The sequence below is a fragment of the Lithobates pipiens genome, unplaced genomic scaffold (genome assembly GCF_037356315.1).
Source record: "Lithobates pipiens isolate NorthernLeopardFrog02 unplaced genomic scaffold, aLitPip1_a1.2 Scaffold_16, whole genome shotgun sequence".
Lineage (NCBI taxonomy): Eukaryota > Metazoa > Chordata > Amphibia > Anura > Ranidae > Lithobates > Lithobates pipiens.
In genome coordinates, this window is record NW_027507748.1 from 278,842,744 (window position 1) to 278,865,299 (window position 22,556).

At 44.2% G+C, this 22,556-nt stretch overlaps 1 protein-coding gene across 2 annotated transcripts in view; it reads left to right on the forward strand.

Annotated features, from left to right (window-relative positions):
* Nucleotides 1-22,556, forward strand: part of CACNA1S (calcium voltage-gated channel subunit alpha1 S) — a 223,094-nt gene that overhangs the window by 136,034 nt on the left and 64,504 nt on the right. For both annotated transcript variants that reach the window (XM_077481482.1, XM_077481483.1), the window contains exons 18-25: nucleotides 50-182; nucleotides 925-1,054; nucleotides 7,015-7,074; nucleotides 7,684-7,790; nucleotides 12,347-12,434; nucleotides 14,511-14,618; nucleotides 19,100-19,152; nucleotides 19,261-19,407. In XM_077481482.1, the coding sequence (XP_077337608.1) occupies nucleotides 50-182; nucleotides 925-1,054; nucleotides 7,015-7,074; nucleotides 7,684-7,790; nucleotides 12,347-12,434; nucleotides 14,511-14,618; nucleotides 19,100-19,152; nucleotides 19,261-19,407 (826 nt within the window). The remainder of the gene's footprint in view (nucleotides 1-49; nucleotides 183-924; nucleotides 1,055-7,014; nucleotides 7,075-7,683; nucleotides 7,791-12,346; nucleotides 12,435-14,510; nucleotides 14,619-19,099; nucleotides 19,153-19,260; nucleotides 19,408-22,556) is intronic.

A 22,556-nucleotide genomic window follows, 5' to 3' on the forward strand; every position in this document is an offset into this window, starting at 1 on the left:
TACTTAATTTTGGCTTTCACGTCATCCACGTTTCTGCATTGTCTGTTAGGTGATGATGAGGAGGAAGAGCCAGACATCCCAATAAGTCCTCGACCTCGTCCTCTTGCGGAGCTACAGTTAAAAGAAAAGGCAGTGCCAATGCCAGAGGCGAGCTCATTCTTCATTTTTAGCCCCACCAACAAGTGAGTTTTGTGATTACACTGGACAACAGTAAAGTACTGATACTAACTCTGAATACATCGGTAGTGTTCAAGAGAGGCTTGTGGTAAAAAAAAAAAAAAAAAAAGTTTTGTGGATAATTCATAGCATAAGTGATACTAAAAGAGGCAAGCCTTTACATTAAACCCTTATTTATGGTGGTTGTAAGCCCTTACATTTACCCAATGAAGTGAAGTGAATAGCCTCAGGTGAGACAGAAAGATGGAACAAAGACTCCTACATAAGCTGTGCCTGTTTATCTGCAGCCTTCTAAAACACACTGATCAAAGACTATTTCTCAGCTCCAGCAGGTAAGGGGCAGGGATCTGATGTCACAAACTGCACAGTACAGAGATAAGAGCTGAGTGTACACTGAGACTTCACCGGAGGTCATGGACACACACCCCTCACACAGTGGGGGAAACATGCACAGCTGAAGCTGTCAATCATCTTTGGTGTGCTGGAAAGGGGGCAGGGCTATCATTTAAGATTCTGTGATGCTGGCATTACCTGGCAGAAGTTACTCATGCAGATAGCAGAGGAATGGGAAAGCAGACAGAAATCACACTGGTGGTTTGGATTGAGGCTAATACCCACTATAGAAGGATATGCTTTGTTTATTTTTCATTTCAGGAGGTTTACAACCACAAGTATTACAACCCAGATGAAAAATCTTTGACTGTTTATTATTTATTATGTCATAATTTTTATCCTTAACCTTTGCAGAATCAGAGTACTGTGCCATCGTATTGTCAATGCCACCACCTTCACCAATTTCATCCTGCTATTTATCTTACTAAGTAGTATCTCTTTGGCTGCTGAGGACCCCATTCAACCAGAATCTTTCCGCAACAAGGTAATGCTACACTCTTGGTAATAGAAAACAGGTAGCAGTGGAAAGTAATATTGTAGAAGAAATAATTTGTAGTAACAGAAAATGCGCACAACACGCTACTAGTCCTAGGCTAGAACAGCTGTGCTCATCGTTTTTAGAATGTACGGGACCACAAATGCAGGGCACCATGGTCCTGGGATTTCAACTTTTTTGTTTCCTTTAAAGAGACAACCAGCTATAGGAAAAGTATACGTTCAATATTACACACAACTTATTTTCTGAGCTTATTTATTTTATATTATTTGTATGTATGGACTGTATGGGTTGTTACCAACAAGTGGTGAACATTTCATGCAAATATCACCTTTAGAAATCTATTTACCTAGAAAAATTGTGACGTATTCAATACTTAATTTACCACTTATATTTAAAGATTGCATGCATTATTCTATCAAACACCAAAAAGCCACTCAGTGAATCTAATGCCGCGTACACACGATCAAACAAGCGGGTGGAAAAGTCCGGCAAACTCAAGTCCGCCGTACAATCCCCCCGTGTGTAGCCTCCGGCATACTTTTTTGACCCGAAAGTACGGCAGACTTAGAATGCCGTGTTGCACTCCAATCTTCCCGCCGGACTCGCATTTCAGTGGACAATCCGGCCGTGTGTATGCCAGTCCGCCGTACTTTTGAAATGAGCGGACTTTTCCCGCCCGGAGAAAAGTCCGCTCATTTCGAGCGCATCTCCAGGTAGGCAGGGGCCCGCGAAGGAGACGTCGCTGGCACCGCCGCCTGGTATGGACTTAAAGGGGAACCCCAACGCCGAAAAAAAACAGCGTGGGGTCCCCCCCAAGTCCACAACAGACCCTTGTCCGAGCACGCTACCCGGCCAGCCAGGAAAGGGGGGGCGAGCGAGCGCCCCCCCCTCCTCATGAGCCGTACCAGGTCGCGTGCCCTCAACATGGGGGGTGCCTTGGGGAAGGGGGGGCGCGCGGCCCCCCCACCCCAAAGCACCTTGTCCCCATGTTGATGAGGACAAGGGCCTCTTCCCGACAACCCTGGCCGTTGGTTGTTGGGGTCTGCGGGCGGGGGGGGTTATTGGAATCCGGGAGCCCCCTTTAATAAGTGGGCCCCCGGATACCGGCCCCCCACCCTATGTGAATGAGAATGGGGTACAATGTACCCCTACCCATTCACCTGTAAAATAAAGTACAAAAAAAAACACAACACACAAGATAAAATAATTTATTGCACAGCTCCGGGGGTCTTCCGTCTTCGGGGGTCTTCTCGCCGGACTCCTCCGCTATCTTCTTGTAGCTCTTTTACTAGCGGAGGAGCCCGGCATTCTTCTTCGTCACCGCGCCCTCTTTTTCCGACTTCAGGGGTCTTGTCCCCCTCTTCGGTTCTTCTGCCGGGCCACCGCGCCTTCTTATAGCTCTTTTACAGGTGGTGGCCCGGTCTTCTGTCGCCGCCGCCGCCTTCCGTTTTTCTTCTTCTTCTTCTCCAGGAGATGTTGACTCAACGATCTCTCCGGCCGCAATGCCAGGGACGCACTGCGCTGCGACTTATATAGGGACAAGGGGCGGTGTCACATGGGTTTATGTCACATGGGTTGGTCACATGGGTTGATGTCACATGGCGACAGTCCCAGCATCCTCCGGGACTGTGACATCGTAAGGGGTCGGGGTCACCATGTGACACCAACCCATGTGACATAAACCCATGTGACACCGCCCCTTGTCCCTATATAAGTGGCAGCGCAGCGCGTCCCTGGCATTGCGGCCGGAGAGATCGTCGAGTCAACATCTCCTGGAGAAGAAGAAGAAGAAGAAGAAGAAGAATGGAAGGTGGCGGCGGCGACAGAAGACCGGGCCACCGCCTGTAAAAGAGCTATAAGAAGGCGCAGTGGCCCGGCAGAAGAACCGAAGAGGGGGACAAGACCCCCGAAGTCGGAAGAAGAGGGCGCAGAGACGAAGAAGAATGCCGGGCTCCTCCGCTAGTAAAAGAGCTACAAGAAGATAGCGGAGGAGTCCGGCGAGAAGACCCCCGAAGACAGAAGACCCCCGGAGCTGTGCAATAAATTATTTTATCTTGTGTGTTGTTTTTTTTTGTACTTTATTTTACAGGTGAATGGGTAGGGGTACATTGTACCCCATACTCGTTCACATAGGGTGGGGGGCCGGTATCCGGGGGCCCCCTTATTAAAGGGGGCTCCCAGATTCCGATAAGCCCCCCGCCCGCAGACCCCAACAACCAACAGCCAGGGTTGTCGGGAAGAGGCCCTGGTACGGCTCAGGAGGGGGGGCACTCGGACTTGGGGGGCACCCCCATGCCGATTTTTTTCGGCGTTGGGGTTCCCCTTTAAGTCCATACCAGGCGGCGGGACCAGCGACGTCTCCTTCGCGGGCCCCGCCTACCTGGAGACCCACTCGAAATGAGCAGACTTTCCTCCGCGTGTGTGGGCGAGTCCGTTCATTTCAAAAGTAGGGCGGATAGTACGGCGGACTTAGTATGCCGTATTAGTCCGCTGAAAAAGTGCCGTGTGTGGGCAAGTAGCCCGTTCGGAAAGTCCGACGGACAGTCTGGCGGGAAGTCCGCCAGACTAAGTACGTCGGACAGACGGCTACGTGTGTACGCGGCTTAAGTTATAATGCAGTTTCAAACATACAAGTTTTTCTCTTAAATTTTTTTTTCGAAAGATCTAGCTCGCTCATTTATATTTAAAGTAGGCTTATTAAAACAGAACTCCAGTCTGCAGTAATCTATATTTTTATAAATCAAATTCCAAAGTTGGGACTCTTTGTAAAATGTACATAAAAACAGAATACAATGTTTTGCAAATCTCATAAACCCATTTATTATTCACAATAGAAAATAGAAAACATATTAAGTGTTTAACCACTTACCGACCAGCGCACGACGTTGTACGTCCTATTTTTGAAGAGAGATATCTCGGTAACGGCAGCAGCTGCTGCCACAACCGAGATATCCATCTCTTCAGGCAACGGTCAGCTGTACGATAACGGTGGTCTCCGCGGCAGAATCGCCACGAGATCACCGCTATCAGCGGCGGGATAGATGCCACTCCCCCTCCCGCCGCCCTCCCGCACCTTCCGTCACTTACCGGAGCCGTCGGTAGCGGCCGAGGCGATCAAATCCTTTTGCTAGCTGGGTATGGAGACGAGTGAAGCTAAGATGGCCCCCACTCATCTCTATACCACAGGAGGGAGGAAGCGACGTCAAAACGTCACTTCCGCTCATAACTCTTAAAGGTATATTTTTTTTAAATGTAATTTTTTTTTTTTTTTGCATTTTAGTCCAAATATGAGATCTGAGGACTTTTTGACCCCAGATCTCATATTTAAGAGGACCTGTCATTCTTTTTTCTATTACAAGGGATGTTTACATTCCTTGTAATAGGAATAAAAGTGATCCATTTTTTTTTTTTAAACAGTGTAAAAATAAATAAAATCAATTAAAATAAATAAGAAAAAAAAAGGTTTTTAAAAAAACCCCGTCACGACGAGCTTGCGCACAGAAGCGAGCGCATACGTGAGTAGCGCCCGCATATGAAAACGGTGGTCAAACCACACATGTGAGGTATCGCCGCGATCGGTAGAGCAAGAGCAATAATTCTAGCCCTAGACCTTCTCTGTAACGCAAAAAATGCAACCTGTAGAATTTTTTAAATGGAGATTTTTGAGGCTAAAAGTTTGACGCCATTCCATGAGCGGGCGCAATTTTGAAGCGTGACATGTTGGGTATCAATTTACTCGGCGTACCATTATCTTTCACAATATAAAAAAAATTGGGCTAATTTTACTGACGTATTATTTTTTTTATTCAAAAAAGTGAATTTTTCCCCAAAAAAGTGCGCTTGTAAGACCGCTGCGCAAATACGGTGTGAAAAAAAGTATTTAAATGACTGCCATTTTTTTCTCTAGGGTGTTAGAAAACAAACAATATAAAATGTTTGGGGGTTCTAAGTAATTTTCTAGCAAAAAAAACAGTTTTAAACATGTAAACACCAAATCTGAAAAAGAGGCCTGGTCCTTAAGTCATTAAACTGAGAAAATGTACCATTTTAAGAAAAAAATAAGGTGATTTTGAAACTGATGGCAGCAACACATCTCAAAAAAGTTGGAACAGGGCAACAAACAGATGGCAAAGTAAGTAGTACTAACAAAGAAGAGCTGGAAGAACATTTTTCAAGTAATTAGGTTAATTGGCAACAGGTCAGTAACATGATTGGCTATAAAAAGTGCCTCTTATAGAATGAGTCTCAGAAGCAAGGATGGGCAGAGGTTCACCAATTTGTAAAAAGCTGCATCAAAAAAAAAGTTGACCAGTTTCAGAATTATGTTCCTCAACATAAAACTTCCAAGACTTTAAATATATCATCATCTACAGTACATAATATCATAAAAAAATTCAGAGAATCTAGAAAAATCATTGTGCAAAAAGAGGCCAAAACAAAATATTGGATACTTGTGATCTTCGAGCCCTTAGAGGGCACTGCATTAAAATAGGCATGATTCTGTGATGGACATCACTGCTTGGGCTCAGAAATATTTCCAAAAATCACTATCTGTGAACACTGTGCCATCCAAAAATGCAAGTTAATCCTCTATCATGCAAAGAAGAAGCCATTACAGTACATGATCCAGAAACGCTGCCATCGTCTCTGGACCAAAGCTCATTTAAATGGTCTGTTTAAAGTGGAAAACTGTTCTGTGGTCAGATAAATTAAAATTTGACATTCTTTTTGGCAACCATGTTTGTCACGTCCTTCAGACTTAATAGGAGAGGAACCTTCCGGATTGTTATCAGTGCTCTGTTCAAAAACCTACCTCTCTGATGGTATGGGGGTGCATTCGTGTGTATGGAATGGGGAGCTTGCACATCTGGAAAGGCACCATCAATGCTTAAAGATAGATTGATAGATCCCATTTTTAGAGCAGCATATGATCCTAACCAGACAACATCTTTTTCAGGGAAAGCCTTGCATATTTCAGCAGGACAATGCTAAACCACATACTGCATCTATGACAACAGCTTGGCTTCATAGTAGAGAGTCTGGGTGCTTAACTGGCCTGCCTGCAGTCTAGACCTTTCACCAATTGAACATATTTGGCTCATATTGAACCTAAAATTACAACAAAGGAGACACATGACTGTTGAGCAGTCAGAATAGGCAAGAATAGGATAACTATCCTGTCCCAGAACTCTAGCAACTGGTCTCCTCAGTTCCCAGACATTTACAGAGTGTTGTTTTAAGAAGAGGGGAGGCTACACTGTGGTAAACATGGCCCTGCCCCAACTTTTTTCAGACGTGTTGAAGCCACCCATTTCAAAATAGTCTTACTTTTTTTTAAATGGTACATTTTCTCAGTTTAAACATCTGATGAGTTTTCTTTTTTCCGTTATGAGATTTGCAAATGATTGCGGTTGAAACTGGTGAGGATGGAGTTCTGTTTTAATCTAACCATGCATAGAGATTTTTCCGAAAGAAACCAAAATGCACACCCCAAACTTTGAACATAAAGGACAGTTACCCAATAGGACATGATCTTTGTCAAAGCATATATCTGTGTCCAAGTGTCAAACTGGATTGGGGTAAGATCATGCCCCATATGGTCAGGCCAAAGCAAAAACGTTATCATTTGAATTTGTTCCTCCATAGCATGCAGAATGTTATGTTTAATGCTGCAACATCGGGTTAAATATATGCTTTAAAACATTCTGATTCTGAAAAATAACAAACATGTTTTATTAATCTTTGGGTATATAATGATTTTTTAGGCAGTAATTACATCTGGCTCTTTGCCGCAGTCATTAAAGTTACACCTTTTAAGTAAGTTAATAAGGGCCTATTATACATATAAGAGCCTATAAACGATCTATATACCAGAAACATTTAGGCTTATGTCAAAGTATTCAGATTTTACAGCTTACATTTTTTTGTTTTTACTTATGTTTCAGGTTCTTTCCAAGCTTGATATTGTTTTCACAGTGATTTTCACAACTGAAATTGTTCTTAAGGTAAATGCTACAAAATCACCCATGTTATATCTTAAAGCAGCATTAAACTCAAAAACATGCATTTATTAAATCACAACTAACCAATTCTCAGATGTGGTGACTGCATTCGTTTTCTTTTTTATGTTTTTTTTCCTTTATTTTCACCTGCTGATCCAGCTCATAAGTCTGTTATTTTTCAACTTACCTTAACAGACCAAGTTGTCCAGACAAAGTAACAGTTAGATGATTGAGAAACAACATTAAACATTGATAGAGGTGATTACAATGGTCAGCTTTTACTCAATTATGTAAATCCTTTATCTCAAAAGAGAAAAAAACTGTTGTATTGAGTCCAACTAAATCTGCTCGTCTATCACTACCCCCTCCCCAGACTGACAATGCTGCTTTGCAAAGGTGCCTGCCTTATTACTTCTTGCAGAATGCAAACACTCGAAGACAGGAAGTGTGTTACTGGCAGGATCATCAAGTGAAATAAAAAAAAAAGAGAGCCTAAAAACGAAAACAAATGGAGCCATCACATTGAAAGGATTTGTAAGCTGCAATATATTACAGATCAATTTGGATTTAATACCACTTTAATTTTTCCCTTATTCATATGTCTCCTCACAGATGACAACATATGGTGCCTTCCTACACAAAGGATCCTTCTGCAGAAATTCTTTTAATATTTTGGACCTTTTGGTTGTTGGAGTTTCCCTCATCTCAATGGGCATTGAGTGAGCACTACTAAATATTTTACTTCCTCGTTACAATTGTAGCACTTACCCCCGAAGGAGCGGCTGAATTTTTCTGGGCTTACCGATTACCTCCACCAGCTTGTAACTCATTGTCCTTGTCTAGGGGTTCCCAGGGTTGATGACCCAGAAATTGTAGAGACCGACACTTGAATTCCTTGTTAGGATTTTTATTTTGCATAAAACAGTTGAACAAACTCAGTCTCTAAGTTGGGAATAGAGGGTAGCAGGATAAAGTTTAGCTCAGGTGCTTGGAACTGCTAACTTCAATAAAAGTCTCTCTGTACATAATCCAGAGAATAGCCAGGCGCTACTGGATTCTCTAACTGTTGGATAAATCCTTGACCTTGGATCTAGCAGCCAACAAGTAATTCTAGCCTTGCAAAGTCTCTCACACAGACTTGGTTGAAAAACTTAGTTGTAACCAGAAGGCTAGAGGTAGGAACTTTTCTTACTGTAACAGAATCTATGCATTAAGGTGAAAAACCTTCTGTGTTGTAGCTCCACCCCCCTAGACCCCCCCCTTTTTCTTACCTGAGCCCAATGCGATCCAGCGATGTGCACGAGCGCAGCGGCTCCAGCCACTGGCGCTCTCGGACAGATTGATAGCAGCGGGAGCCATTGGCTCCCACTGCTGTCAATCAAAAACTGCGACACCGGAGTTAAGCAGGGCCAATCTCGCTGTCTGTTTCAATGGACACAGCAGCGGGACTCCGGATCGAGCCCGCACGGGTTCCCCCATGGAAAGCGGCTTTTCTGTGGGGGCATCAAATTAAGCGGTGGCGCGCTGGTGGGGACCCCAAAAGAGAAGACTCGGAGCTGCTCTGTGCAAAACCATTGCACAGAGCAGGTAAGTATGGAAATGTTTAAAAAAAAATCAAAGGTTTACGATCACTTTAACCCCCCTGAAGGTATTCCCGAGTCTGGCTCGGGGTGGAATTTTTATACCAAAAGCGGTAACCCCGAGCCAGACTCGGGACTGCATCTCTGGATCCAGGAGGAGGTTTACTTACCTTCTTCCTCAGATGCAGCATTGTCTCCCTGCTGTACGAGCGAGCCGTGTCTCGCTCGATTCATCACGGAGCCGATCTCCGTTCCCTGCGAGCGTTGCGACGCACGGGGACGGAGATCGGCGCCAAATTCAAAAAGTGAAACACACAGTATACATACAGTATAATGTAATCTTATAGATTACATTGCTGTATGTAAATATTTCACATTCCCTTTGTTCCTAGTGGTCTGCCCAGTGTCCTGCATGCAGTTTTATATTATAAAAACTGTTCTTTATGCCTGGAAACTGGAGATTGTCCATAGCAACCAAAACTGTCCCTTTAAATCAAAAATGGTTTTAGACCAGCTAGAAAACAGCGATAATAAATTAGAATCACTAATTTGAGGATAGCGATTTGTGGGGAGATCCATCATCAAATACTGAAAAGTAATGACAGTGACAATTCTGCAACTGAGCAAATTTCAGTGTTTTTGATTTGATTACATTATTGAATAATTTTTATTATTGTTATATTATTATTTGGTATAATTATTTATAGTTATTTATTATATTATAATTTATGATTTAATTTTTCAAACTTTATCATACCCGTGATGTCTGCTAGACTCTGGTTTGGACAGATTTAAGAGAGTTATTCCTAAGAATTACAGGACTACAATATAAAACACCAAATTTTCATGCAAAATAATGGTACCACTTTTAGCACCTAAAATCCGATATAATCGTACCGCCAGGGAGGTTAAGCTTTGACAAAAACACTTGGAAGCTGGTTTCTGTGCAGAGCTTCCAGATTTTGCATACTCCAGTTTTAGTAACTCTCCACCAGAGTTACATAGTTTGTGAATTTGAATAAAGACAACTGTCCTTCCACCCTGAGTATGTGTGTGTATGCGCTTGTGTCACTACCATTTTCCATGGCCTTGTACTTTACATTTTCAAAGAAACACATATACAAGTTTTTTTAATTTATCTACTCTTCTCGCTGACACCACCAGCTGTGAAAAGGAGTCCCAAGTCCTTAAAGTGGGGTTCCACCCTAAAGTGGAACTTCCGCTCATCGGAACCCTCCCCCCCACTTCTGGACATAGACTCCCACGGTAGTCTATGCCGTTTCCTGTCCCGCCGCGCTATCTGCTGGGACACACACGCGCATGTGCAGTAGGGAACCGGGAAGTGAAGCCGCAACGCTTCACTTCCTGATTCCCTCACCTAGAATGGTGGCGGCAGCAGCCGAGACCCGAGCAATCGATCGGTCTCGGCTGCCAAAATCGCTGGATCCTGGGACAGGTGAGTGTCTATTTATTAAAAGTCAGCAGTTGTAGTATTTATAGCTGCTGGCTTTTAATATTTTTTTTGTAGGTGGAATCCCTCTTTAACACTCTAATGCCGCGTACACACGTAGCCGTCTATCTGACGGACTTAGTCTGGCGGACTTCCCGCCAGACTGCTGGCGGACTTCCCGCCAGACTGTCCGCCGGACTTTCCGAACGGGCTACTTGCCCACACACAGCACTTTTTCAGCGGACTAATACGGCGTACTAAGTCCGCCGTACTATCCGCCCTACTGAACGGACTCGCCCACGCACGCGGAGGAAAGTCCGCTCATTTCGAGCGCGTCTCCAGGTAGGCGGGGCCCGCGAAGGAGACGTTGCTGGCCCCGCCACCTGGTATGGACTTAAAGGGGAACCCCAACGCCAAAAAAATCGGTGCGGGGGTCCCCTCCAAGTCCACAACAGACCCTTGTCCGAGCATGCTACCCGGCCGGCCAGGAAAGGAGGGGCGAGTGAGTGCCCCCCCTCCTGAGCCGTACCAGGCCGCGTGCCCTCAACATGGGGGGTGCCTTGGGGAAGGGGGGGCCGCGTGGCCCCTCCACCCCAAAGCACCTTGTCCCCATGTTGATGAGGACAAGGGCCTCTTCCCGACAACCCTGGCCATTGGTTGTCAGGGTCTGCGGGCGAGGGGCTTATCGGAATCCAGGAGCCCCCTTTAATAAGGGGGCCCCCGGATACCGGCCCCCCATCCTATGTGAATGAGTATGGGGTACAATGTACCCCTACCCATTCACCTGTGAAAAAAAGTACAAAAAAAAACACAACACAAAAGATAAAATAATTTATTGCACAGCTCCGGGGGTCTTCCGTCTTCGGGGGTCTTCTCACCGGACTCCTCCGCTATCTTCTTGTAGCTCTTTTGCTAGCAGAGGAGCCCGGCATTCTTCTTCATCGCTGCGGCCTCTTCTTCCGACTTCGGGGGTCTTGTCCCCCTCTTCGGTCTTCTGTCGCCGCCGCCGCCTTCCGTTCTTCTTCTTCTCCTTCTTCTCCTGGAGATGTTGACTCGAAGCTCTCTCCGGCCGCAATTCCAGGGACGCGCTGTGCAGGGACTTATATAGGGACAAGGGGCGGTGTCATCGGTTGATGTCACATGGGTTCGATGTCACATGGTGACCCTGCCCCCTTACGATGTCACAGTCCCGGAGGATGCTGGGACTGTCGCCATGTGACATCAACCCATGTGACATCAACCGATGACACCGCCCCTTGTCCCTATATAAGTCCCCGCGCAGCGCGTCCCTGGCATTGCGGCCGGAGAGATGGGGGCAAGGTGCTACCCCCAAAGAACCCTCCCAATGTTGAGGGCATGTGGCCTGGTACGGTTCAGGAGGGGGGCTCTCTCTCATTCCCTTCTCTTTTCCTGCAGCCTGCCAGGTTGCGTACTCGGATAAAGGGTCTGGTATGGATTTTTGGGGGGAACTCCATGCCATTTTTTTAAAATTTGGCGTGGAGTTCCCCTTAATATCCATACCAGACCTGGTATGGATCCGATCCGAAAATCCGATCGTTCTGAACGAGGTGACGTCAAACACGTACATCGGGACTATAAACGGGCCAGTAGCCAATAGCTTTCGTCTCTTAGTTTATTCTGAGCATGCGTGGCACTTTGTCAGACTGAATTGTCTACACACGATCGGAATTTATGCGATCGGATATGGTTGTCGGAAAATTTTAGATCCTGCTCTCAAACTTGCGTCGGAAATTTCGATGGAAAAAGTCCGATAGAGCCCACGCACAATCGGATTTTCTGACAACATAATCCGATCTGACTTTTTCCATCGGAAGTTCCGACCGTGTGTACAGGGCATAACAGTACTATCTGATCTGTGAGTTTATTTCCAAACCTATTAATGTATCTCAGTGTTTTCCTAGCATTATGGTTTTAAGGCAACTATTGGGGACTATTTATCAAAATTTTCACTCAAGATTCATACATTTTTCAATGGAATCATGGGTGGAAAATGGAACCCCTTAGTATTACTTTTAGACTCATATACTGAGTTTAATTTGACAATCAGGAGCATTCCTTGAAAAAGTCAAAAGTACCCCTGTATTTATGCTCATGCTGAGATAGCTTCAAGAACAACGAAGTTTAATATTAAGATACAATATCTTATATTGGTACAAATCTGTGTCAACCCTACTATCCTTTCTTATTGACAATATCTTGCTTTTCTGATTTTTCTGTATAAAAGATCCAGCGCTATCTCTGTAGTGAAGATTCTCAGGGTATTGAGAGTATTGCGTCCCCTCCGTGCCATTAATCGTGCAAAAGGTCTTAAGGCAAGTAAAGCATGGCAACCACTGTTTTGTTGATCAGTGATCAATATTTCACCTGTAGACAAACGAGCAGCATATACATGAATGTTTTGCACATACTTCAAAATCCTGTGCAGACTGGTTTTTTTTTAATTCAAATATGCACGATGTTGTTATTATGTAGTTATAAAAGTTCTCATACTTTGTTATTTACTAGCATAGCTCATAGATAACGAGCCACTAATGCCGCGTACACATGACCAGACTTTCCGGCAGACTAGGTCCGACAGAATCAGTACGATCATGTGGGGCCTAATCCGATCGTTTTTTGTTTTAAAAATCCGACTGACCTAGAAAAAGAACATGTTTCAAATCTGACCGACAGACTCAATTCCAATCGGGAACTCCATTTGTCTGTGTGCTGGTCCAACGGACCAAATACAACACAAGGGAAGCTATTGGCTACTGCCTATTGAACTTCCTTTTTTAATCCCATCTTCCGCCATCACATTCAAAACTAATGGACTTTCGAACTGACTTAGTCCGTTCGTGTGTGGCCAAGTCCGTTTGTTCAGAAAGTCCGACGGAACGCCGCTGAAAGTCCGTCAGGAAGACAGTCGGACCTAGCCTGCTGGAAAATCCGGTCATGTGTACGCGGCATAAGAAGTCTTATTGACACCAGTTCCCAGCGTGCACCATTCATTTTAGTTTAGTGCTTTAACAAGGTTCAAGGTTGCAATTTAACAATTAACATTTCTCATAAAAGGTATGGGTGTCAATACAGTATTTATAAATCACAACAGCTTTTTAACCCTTTCCCGCCGAGCGTACGCACATCTGCGTACTCGGCTTCCGGGGGTTATACCGGGATGATGCCCGCACCTGCAGGCATCATCCCGGTACCGTTTTTTACAGCAGGCGATTGGCTATCCAGGCATAACAACCGATGCGGCTAAAAGCCGCTCGGCTGTTATGCCGGAGGAGCGGGAGGGGACGTCCCCCCCTCCCGCCGCCTCTCGCCGCTGTTACCGGTGCTCCCGCTCGATCGGGAGCACCGATTAAAGATCCGTCGGCTCTGGCTGCTGGGGAGGAACTGGAACGAAGCCGTAATCGGCTTCGTTCCAGTCTCCTCATCGTAAACACGGAAGCGACGTCATGACGTCACTTCCCGTTTACTCGGCTGCCAATGGCGCCGGTTTTAAAAAAATATCCGGTATTTAGAATCGCCGTTTTCGGCGATCTGAATACATTGAAGTGTAAAGGAGGGGTGGGGGGTCTTTTAGACCCCCGATCCCTCCATAAAGAGTACCTGTCACCACCTATTACTGTCACAAGGGATGTTTACATTCCTTGTGACAGCAATAAAAGTGATCAAATTTTTATTTATTTTTTTTAAACAATTTAGTCATTTAAAAATAAATAAAATAAATAAAAAAAGAAAAAAAAAATTTTCAAAGCGCCCGCCGTCCCCGCGAGCTCGCGAAGCAAAGAAAACGCATGCGGAAGTCGCGCCCGCGTACGTAAACGGTGTTCAAGTCACACATGTGAGGTATCGCCGCGATCGTCAGAGCGAGAGCAATAATTCTAGCAGTAGACCTCCTCTGTAACGCTAACCTGGTAACTGTAAAAAATGTTTAAAGCGTCGCCTATTGAGATTTTTAGGTACCGTACTTTGTCGTCAATCTACAAGTGCGCGCAATTATAAAGTGTGACATGTTTGGTATCTATTTACTCGGCGTAACATTATCTTTCACATTTCGCAAAAGAATTGGGCTAATTTTACTGTTTTGTTTTTTTTTTATTCATGAAAGTGTCCCTTTTCCCAAAAAGTTGCGTTTAAAACACCACTGCGCAAATACCGTGTGACATAAAATATTGCAACAATCGCCGTTTTATTCTCTAGAGCCTCTGCTAAAAAATATATATATAATGTTTGGGGGTTCCAAGTAATTTTCTAGCAAAAAATATGGATTTTAACTTGTAAACACCAAATTCCAAAAATAGGCTTAGTCATGAAAGGGTTAAGACACGGTATTAAAAGAGTTCCTCTATACAAATGTTTGTATCATTTCATATTTTTGTCCTCTTTTCTTATTACAGCATGTGGTCCAGTGCCTATTTGTTGCTATTAAAACCATTGGGAATATTGTCCTGGTCACAACACTTCTGCAGTTTATGTTTTCTTGCATTGGTGTACAGCTGTTTAAGGTAAAAAGTAAGGAAATAACTTACAATAGATAATATATGCCTATATTGTGCAGTGATGATCGCATAATATGGCCTAAGGTCTGTCTTTGTTTTCCATAAATATATAAACCATAGGTGTCCAAACTTTTTTGAAAGAGGGCTAGATTTGATGAAGTGAAAATGCGTGAGGGTTGACCATTTTGCCTGACATTCTTATAAACTTTAAAATTCGATCTAAGTGTGTTCGTCCAAGCACTAATACACTACCCAACAAGAATTCTCTTGCCTTTGTGGCTGTGTGTGGTGAAGAGATGAGCTTGGGCGTGTTATTTGGCTATACCGTATTTATCGGCCTATAACATGCACCTTCACTTTAAGAGGGAAGTTTTAGGAAAAAAATGTAATTTTAAATAAAGAACTGTGAAGAAATATAAGGGTCAGTGCCCATCAATGCAGCCTAATTAGTGCCCATCTGCAGCCCCACCATTGCCATGAATGCAGCCTCACCATTGCCATGAATGCAGCCTTATCATTGGCAGTAACACAGCACCCCCATTGCTATGAATGCAGACTCACCATTGCCATCACTGCAGCCTGATTGATGCCCATCTGCAACTTCGGATGGGACAGAGAGGGGACAGGATGAGCGCCAACAGATTACATACAGCAGAATCTGTTTTCTCGGCACCCTCTTTCATACAAAGTCCCGCCACCTAAGATGGATATAACAGTTGTCCAATGGCAGGGCAGGAGATGGGACTTCCTATTGCAGAGACCTCCATGCAAATAGGAAATTCACCTGTATGTACGGCACTCATTCCACCTCCTCCCTGTCCCCTCCAAGGCAGCCGGCGCTCTGGGATTCATTGGGGGCCACAAAAGATGTACATATCCAAATTACCAGGTGGGTCGTTTGAAAACGGAACGCAGGCTAGACTTTGGACAGGCCTGATATAAACAATGTAAAAAAAACAAAAAACATTTTAGCAGTTTAGATTATAGTAAATACTGTGTGTCTTCTTTGATATTAATATTTCTTTAACCCAAAAAATCTACTATGGCTCTGTATGTCAAAGTATCAATATACAGTATCTCACAAAAGTGAGTACACCCCTCGCATTTTTGTAAATATTTTATTATATCTTTTCATTTGACAACACTGAAGAAATTACACTTTGCTACAATGTAAAGTAGTGAGTGTACGGCTTGTATAACAGTTTGCATTTATGCCCCGCTCAAAACAACTCAACACACAGCCATTATGTTTAAACCGCTGGCAACAAAAATGAGTACACCCCTAAGTGAAAATTTCCAAATTGGGCCCAAAGTGTCAATATTTTGTGTGGCCACCATTATTTGCTAGCACTGCCTTAACTCTCTTGGGCATGGAGTTCACCAGAGCTTCACAGGTTGCCACTGGAGTCCTCTTCCTCTCCTCCATGATTGGCATCACAGAGCTGGTGGATGTTAGAGACCTTGCACTCCTCCACCTTCCATTTGAGGATGCCCCACAGATGCTCAATAGGGTTTAGGTCTGGAGACATGCTTGACCAGTCCATCACCTTTACCCTCAGCTTCTTTACCAAGGCATTGGTCATCTTGGATGTGTGTTTGGGGTCATTATCATGTTGGAATACTGCTCTGCAGCCCAGTTTCTGAAGGGAGGGGATCATGCTCTGCTACAGTATGTCACAATACATGTTAGCATTCATGGTTCCCTCAATTAACTATAGTTCCTCAGTGCCGGCAGCACTCATGCAGCCACAGACCATGACACTCCCACCACCATGCTTGACTGTAGGCAAGACACACTTGTCTTTGTACTCCTCACTTAGTTGCTGCCACACACACTTGACACCATCTGAACCAAATACATTTATCTTGGTCTCATCAGACTACAGGACATGGTTCCAGTAATTCATGTCCTTAGTCTGCTTCTCTTCAGCAAACTGTTTGCGGGCTTTCTTGCGCCTCATCTTTAGAAGAAGCTTCCTTCTGGGACAACAGCCATGCAGACCAATTTGATGCAGTGTGCGGTGTATGGTCTGAGTACTGACAGGCTGACCCCTCACCCCTTCAACCTCTGCAGCAATGCTGGCAGCACTCATATGTCTATTTCCCAAAGAAAACCTCTGGATATGAAGCTGAGCACATGCACTCAACTTCTTTGGTCGACCATGGTAAAGCCTGTTCTGAGTGGAACCTGTCCTCTTAAACAGCTGTATGGTCTTGGCCACCGTGCTGAAACTCAGTTTCAGGGTGGGTCTTGGCCTAGGCCATCTTTATGTAGAGCAACAATTCTTTTTTTTAGATCCTCTGAGAGTTCTTTGCCATGCGATGCTATGTTGAACTTCCAGTGACCAGTATGAGAGAGTGAGAGTGATATGACCAAATTTAACACACCTGCTCCCCATTCACACCTGAGACCTTGTAAGACTAATGACACTGGGGAGGGAAAATGGCTAATTGGGCCCAATTTGGACATTTTCACTTAGGGGTGTACACATTTTTGTTGCCATCAGTTTAGACATTAATGGCTCTATGTTGCTTTATTTTAAGGGGACAGCAAATTTACACTTTTCTACAAGCTGTACACTCACGACTTTACAGTGGTGTAACTAGAACTTTCAGGGCCCCAATGAAAGAAACTATGAAGGGCCCCCCTAACCCCAGGACAGGGCCCTTTCCTCCAAGCCCAGTGACGGAACAACAGGGCACCAGTTGCAAGTGAGTGGCTGCATATAAAGCAATCGATTTTTCTATTTCCCCCTGCTCCTCCTCTCCTTGAGAGATCGGTTCCTCTATGCCAGTGTTTCTCAATCTTTTTCCAGTCAGGGCACCTCTGAAGTATACCGATCACTACCATTTATATGCTGATGACACCCAAATCTATCTCTCTGCCCCTCAGCTCACCCCATCAATCTCCTCACGCATCACTGATCTACTAACAGACATATCAGCCTGGATGTCACACCACTTCCTCAAACTTAATCTATCTAAAACCAAGCTCTTAATATTTCCTCCCCCACGTGCCCCTTCGCCTGACTTCTCTGTCAAGATCAATGGCACATCTATCAGTCCATCTCCACATGCCAGGGTGCTAGGGGTAACCTTAGACTCCGAACTGTCCTTTCAGGCCCACATACAAGCCCTGTCCAAATCATGCCACCTTAGCCTCCGCAAAATTTCGAGAATATGCCCCTTTTTAACTAATGACACCACCAAGCTTCTAATTCACTTCCTAGTCATCTCTCGCCTTGACTACTGCAACTCCCTCCTCATTGGATTGCCTTTACATAGACTATCCCCCCTTCAGTCCATAATGAATGCCGCTGCCAGACTCACCCACCTTACCAGCCATTCAGTGTCCTCCACCCCTCTCTGCCAATCCCTGCACTGGCTTCCACTCACCCAACGAATAAAATTCAAAGTACTAACAATAATTTACAAAGCCATCCATAACTCTGCCCCTAGTTACATCACTAACCTAGTCCCAAAATACCAACCAAGCCGCTCTCTTCGGTCGTCCAAAGACCTCCTGCTCTCCAGCTCACTTGTCACCTCCTCCCATGCTCGCCTCCAGGATATCTCCAGAGCTTCTCCCATCCTTTGGAACTCCCTACCCCAATCTGTCCGACTGTCCCCTAATCTATCCATCTTTAGACGATCCCTGAAAACCCTTCTCTTCAAAGAAGCCTATCCTGCTTCTAACTAACACTGGTTTACTTCCTACATCAGCTCATCCCCCACAGCTATTACCTTTTGTATCAATTGCCCCTTCCTTTTTAGACTGTAAGCTCTAACGAGCAGGGCCCTCTGATTCCTCTTGTACCAAATTGTAATGTAACTGTAATGTCTGCCCTCATGTTGTAAAGCGCTGAGCAAACTGTTGCTGCTATATAAAACCTGTATAATAATAATAATAATAATATATACACACACACATATATATATATATATATGCACCCACTTACATACATACATGTACATACACACACACATATAAACACACATACATAAAAAAAGCCTTTTAAAAAACGTCAGTCCTTTACCTTACCTCTTCCTGCTGGGTACTGCACTGTAGGGGGAGACAAAGAGCACAGCACACACTGTGCTTTCACATTAGGTCAAATCAGTGTGATGAGCTCCCTGCAGTGCCAATTACAGTTCGGCTGAGGATCGAGAAGCAGGCTCATCCTATCAAGGTATACATGGGGCCTTCAAGGGCCCCCTGCAGCATGGGGCCCGGTCGCCATGGCGACCTCAGAGACCCCTAAACATCCGCCACTGCTACTTTACATTGTTGCAAAGTGTAATTTCTTCAGTGTTGTCACATGAAAAGATATAATTAAATATTTACAAAAATGTGAGGGGTCTACTCACTTTTGTGAGATACTGTACATTTGATGTAACAGTTTAAAATGGTGTAGATATATCAATAAGCCTATTCTTCCTCAAATGTACTTAAAATCAATGCAAGTTGAATTTCTGTAATCTTTCAGGGTAAATTCTACAGCTGTACTGATACAACTAAAATCACGGTGGAAGAATGCAGGTAGGGTAATCAGCAATAGTCATTAATGTCATGTGTAATCATTCCCTGCATCCTGTTCTGATATCCAATATCATCCCTGTTTTCCTACAATTCTGTTTCTTTTAACAGGGGGTATTTTTTTGTGGCAAAGGATGGAAATCCTGCCCATATGGAGGCAGTACCCAGAGTTTGGTCACATAGCGACTTCCATTTTGATAACGTCCTTTCTGGCATGATGTCTCTTTTTACCATTTCCACCTTTGAGGGCTGGCCACAGTAAGTATAAGCAAGCTAGCATTCAATATTATTCAAACCTTTGCTTTTTCTAACATGGAAATGGTCATTTTATTAACAGGGACATTAAAGTTTATATAACTCCTAGGGGCATAATTTTAAAGCAAAGAATCTGTTAGTCAGCAAACATTGTTTGAAGATGAATCTTCCAGGTCCATGTGTTTTGAATTTCTGAAAGTCACGTGCATTGCTTCATAAATAAATCCCTAAGAATTAACTTCTGCATGCTCCTTTTTTAGACTATAAACTATACTATTGAAAGTGTTTTCTTATGTCTGTTATATAATAATAATAAAATAAAATAAAAGTTGTTGATCCTGCCAGAAATCTGGTGCAGCCCTTTGTCATGTGCACCTTGTTGTATTATCGCAAGCAGTGTTAACAGCTTGCACAGTTCTTCCTGTGAACTACAGCACATACCACTCTATTTTACGAAGGTGAGGAAAGGAGGAAGTGCTTTGTAGTCATAAGATGACAACTCTGCTCCCTCCATAGAGTATTTGAGTATTAGAGTGTTTTAGCGTTGTCTTCAGGCAGGAAGCCGGTTACTGGCAGGATCACCAAAGGAAAATAAAGGAAAATAATCTGAAAAAAGGAACACTAATGCAGCCACCCCATCTAAAGAAAGGTAAGATGCAATATATTTTATTTATCTTTTCTTGAGTTTAAAGTTCATAAATGAAAGTGAAAGTGGTGCAACATTTTCACAAAAAAATAGAATTTTACATTGCTGAAGAGATCTTTGCACAAATGAGCAAAATACCTTAGGCTGGGTGCAACTGTAAGGTTAAAAAAAACACTACAAAAAGAAATGAACAACTTAACAAATTACTCTCCGAGCTGGCCATAGTAGAAGCACAACACAAGCACGCTCCCACACAGACCCTAGAGATAGCACTGAGGACCTTGCGTACACAAATAAGGGACCTGTTACAATACAAAGCTATGACAGTTCTGCAATTTTGCTGCAAGATGTCCTATGAGTCAGGAGACAAATGTGGGAAAATGTTAGCCAGGTCGGTCAAAGGAATTAAATCTGCATCCTATATCCCACAGATAACATGCCCTGATGGTCGGAGAGCCACAACTCCGGCGCAAATAGCAGAAGGATTTGGGGCTTTCTACTCTCATCTATATAATCTGCCGAGCCCCACTTCCAGCCAGGCAAATATAGACAAATACATTTCAGACTCCCGACTTCCATCACTCCCCTTAGAAACTCAGACACTGCTAGAGGAACCAATCACCTTAGAGGAGGTGCGAGTAGCGATTAGCTTTATGGAAGTGGGTAAAGCGCTGGGCCCACACGGGTATACCACCCAATACTACAAGACCTTTCTCCCAATTTTAGGCCTGCGTATGGTGACTTTTATCAATGCTCTGGTATCAGATACCAACTTCCCCAGTTATACTCTGAGAGCCCACATCTCCCTGATCCATAAGGAGGGGAAGGATCCAAGCCTGTGTGGAAGCTACAGGCTCATATCTCTTCTAAATTTGGACTTGAAACTATTTAAAAAAAATAATAGCTACCAGATTAGCACAACAGCTCCAGACCCTAATACACCTCGACCAAGTCGGGTTCATGCCCTCTAGAGAGGCAAGGGATAATACCATTAAAGTACTTAACCTTCTCCACGTAGCAAATGCCACTAAGACCCCCTGCGTATTTGTAAGCACCTATGCTGAAAAGGCCTTTGATAGGGTGAATTGGAATTATATGTTCTCTGTTCTCTGCCACATTGGTTTAGGAAATAAGATGATGAGGTGGATAGGTAACATACTCAAACCCGTCAGCTAAAGTAAAGGCGAACGGAGTACTTTCAAGCGTGCTTCCTATTGGAAATGGGACAAAACAGGGGTGCCATTGTGCCCATTGTCCCCCCTCCTCTTTGCCCTCTCACTAGAGCCATTCCTATCAGATTGAATCAGGATATAGTGGGGCTCAAAGTGGGCAGTTCCCACTGTAAAATATCAGCATATGCTGACGACCTTCTATTCTCCTTGACAAACCCCAGAATCTCTTTACCAAATCTCCTATGAGAATTTAAGGTATATGGAGCAATCTCTCATTTGAAGATACATTTTTCTAAATCTGCAGCTATGGGTGTAGCAGTTCCCCCGCACACACTACTTGACATACACGCCAGTTTCCATTTTAAGTGGACCGACACGTCACTAACATATCTAGGCACGAAGATCCCTCCTGAAATAGCACACACATTTGACCGTAACTTCCCCCCCTTGTTGTCCAAAACTCGCACCTTACTGATGGCACCTTACTGAGAGATGGCGCTTGGGTTACCATTCCTGGTTCGGAAGATGCAATCTCAGTAAGATGAGCATTTTACCTAAATTCATTTATCTCATCCAAGCCCTTCCGATTCAGATTCCACCCTCGTTTTTCAAAGTACAGGCCCTTTTCATTAGATTTGTTTGGGCGCACAAAGAACCCTGACTAGGGTACTCAGAAATGACACTCCCTAAACTTTGGACTGGCCCTAACCGACATAAAACAATACTACTTAGCCTCACACCTGGGACACATACTAGATTGGAGATGAAACAGGAGATCCAAACTCTGGATACAAGTTGAACAATCCCAAACCCATATACCATTGAAAGGTGCATTATGGTGCTATGGTGACTTACCTCCAGAACTAAATTCACACCTGCTAATGGGTACTACCCTGAGACACAGCTGTTTAGTTGCTAACCACACTTCCCTTACATCCAAAAACTCCCCACTGCTCCCAATACTTGGACACCCGAACTTTGAGCCAGGCCTACACCCTATGGCAGTGGTGGCGAACCTTGGCACCCCAGATGTTTTGGAACTACATTTCCCATGATGCTCAGCTACACTGCAGAGTGCATGAGCATTATGGGAAATGTAGTTCCAAAACATCTGGGGTGCAGAGGTTCGCCATCACCGCCCTATGGCATATTCCACCCTCAGGGATCTGGACTATGACCACGCAGCTAAATTTGTCACTGAGGGGAAATGGCCAACCATCGCAGAACTGACCGACCCGATGGGAACTTTTCAGCTCCCTTTCTGAAGAGCTGTGCAGCTATTCCCTCCCTAGCCCCCTAGACTTCGCATGCCAGCAAACGACGTTCAAAGACCT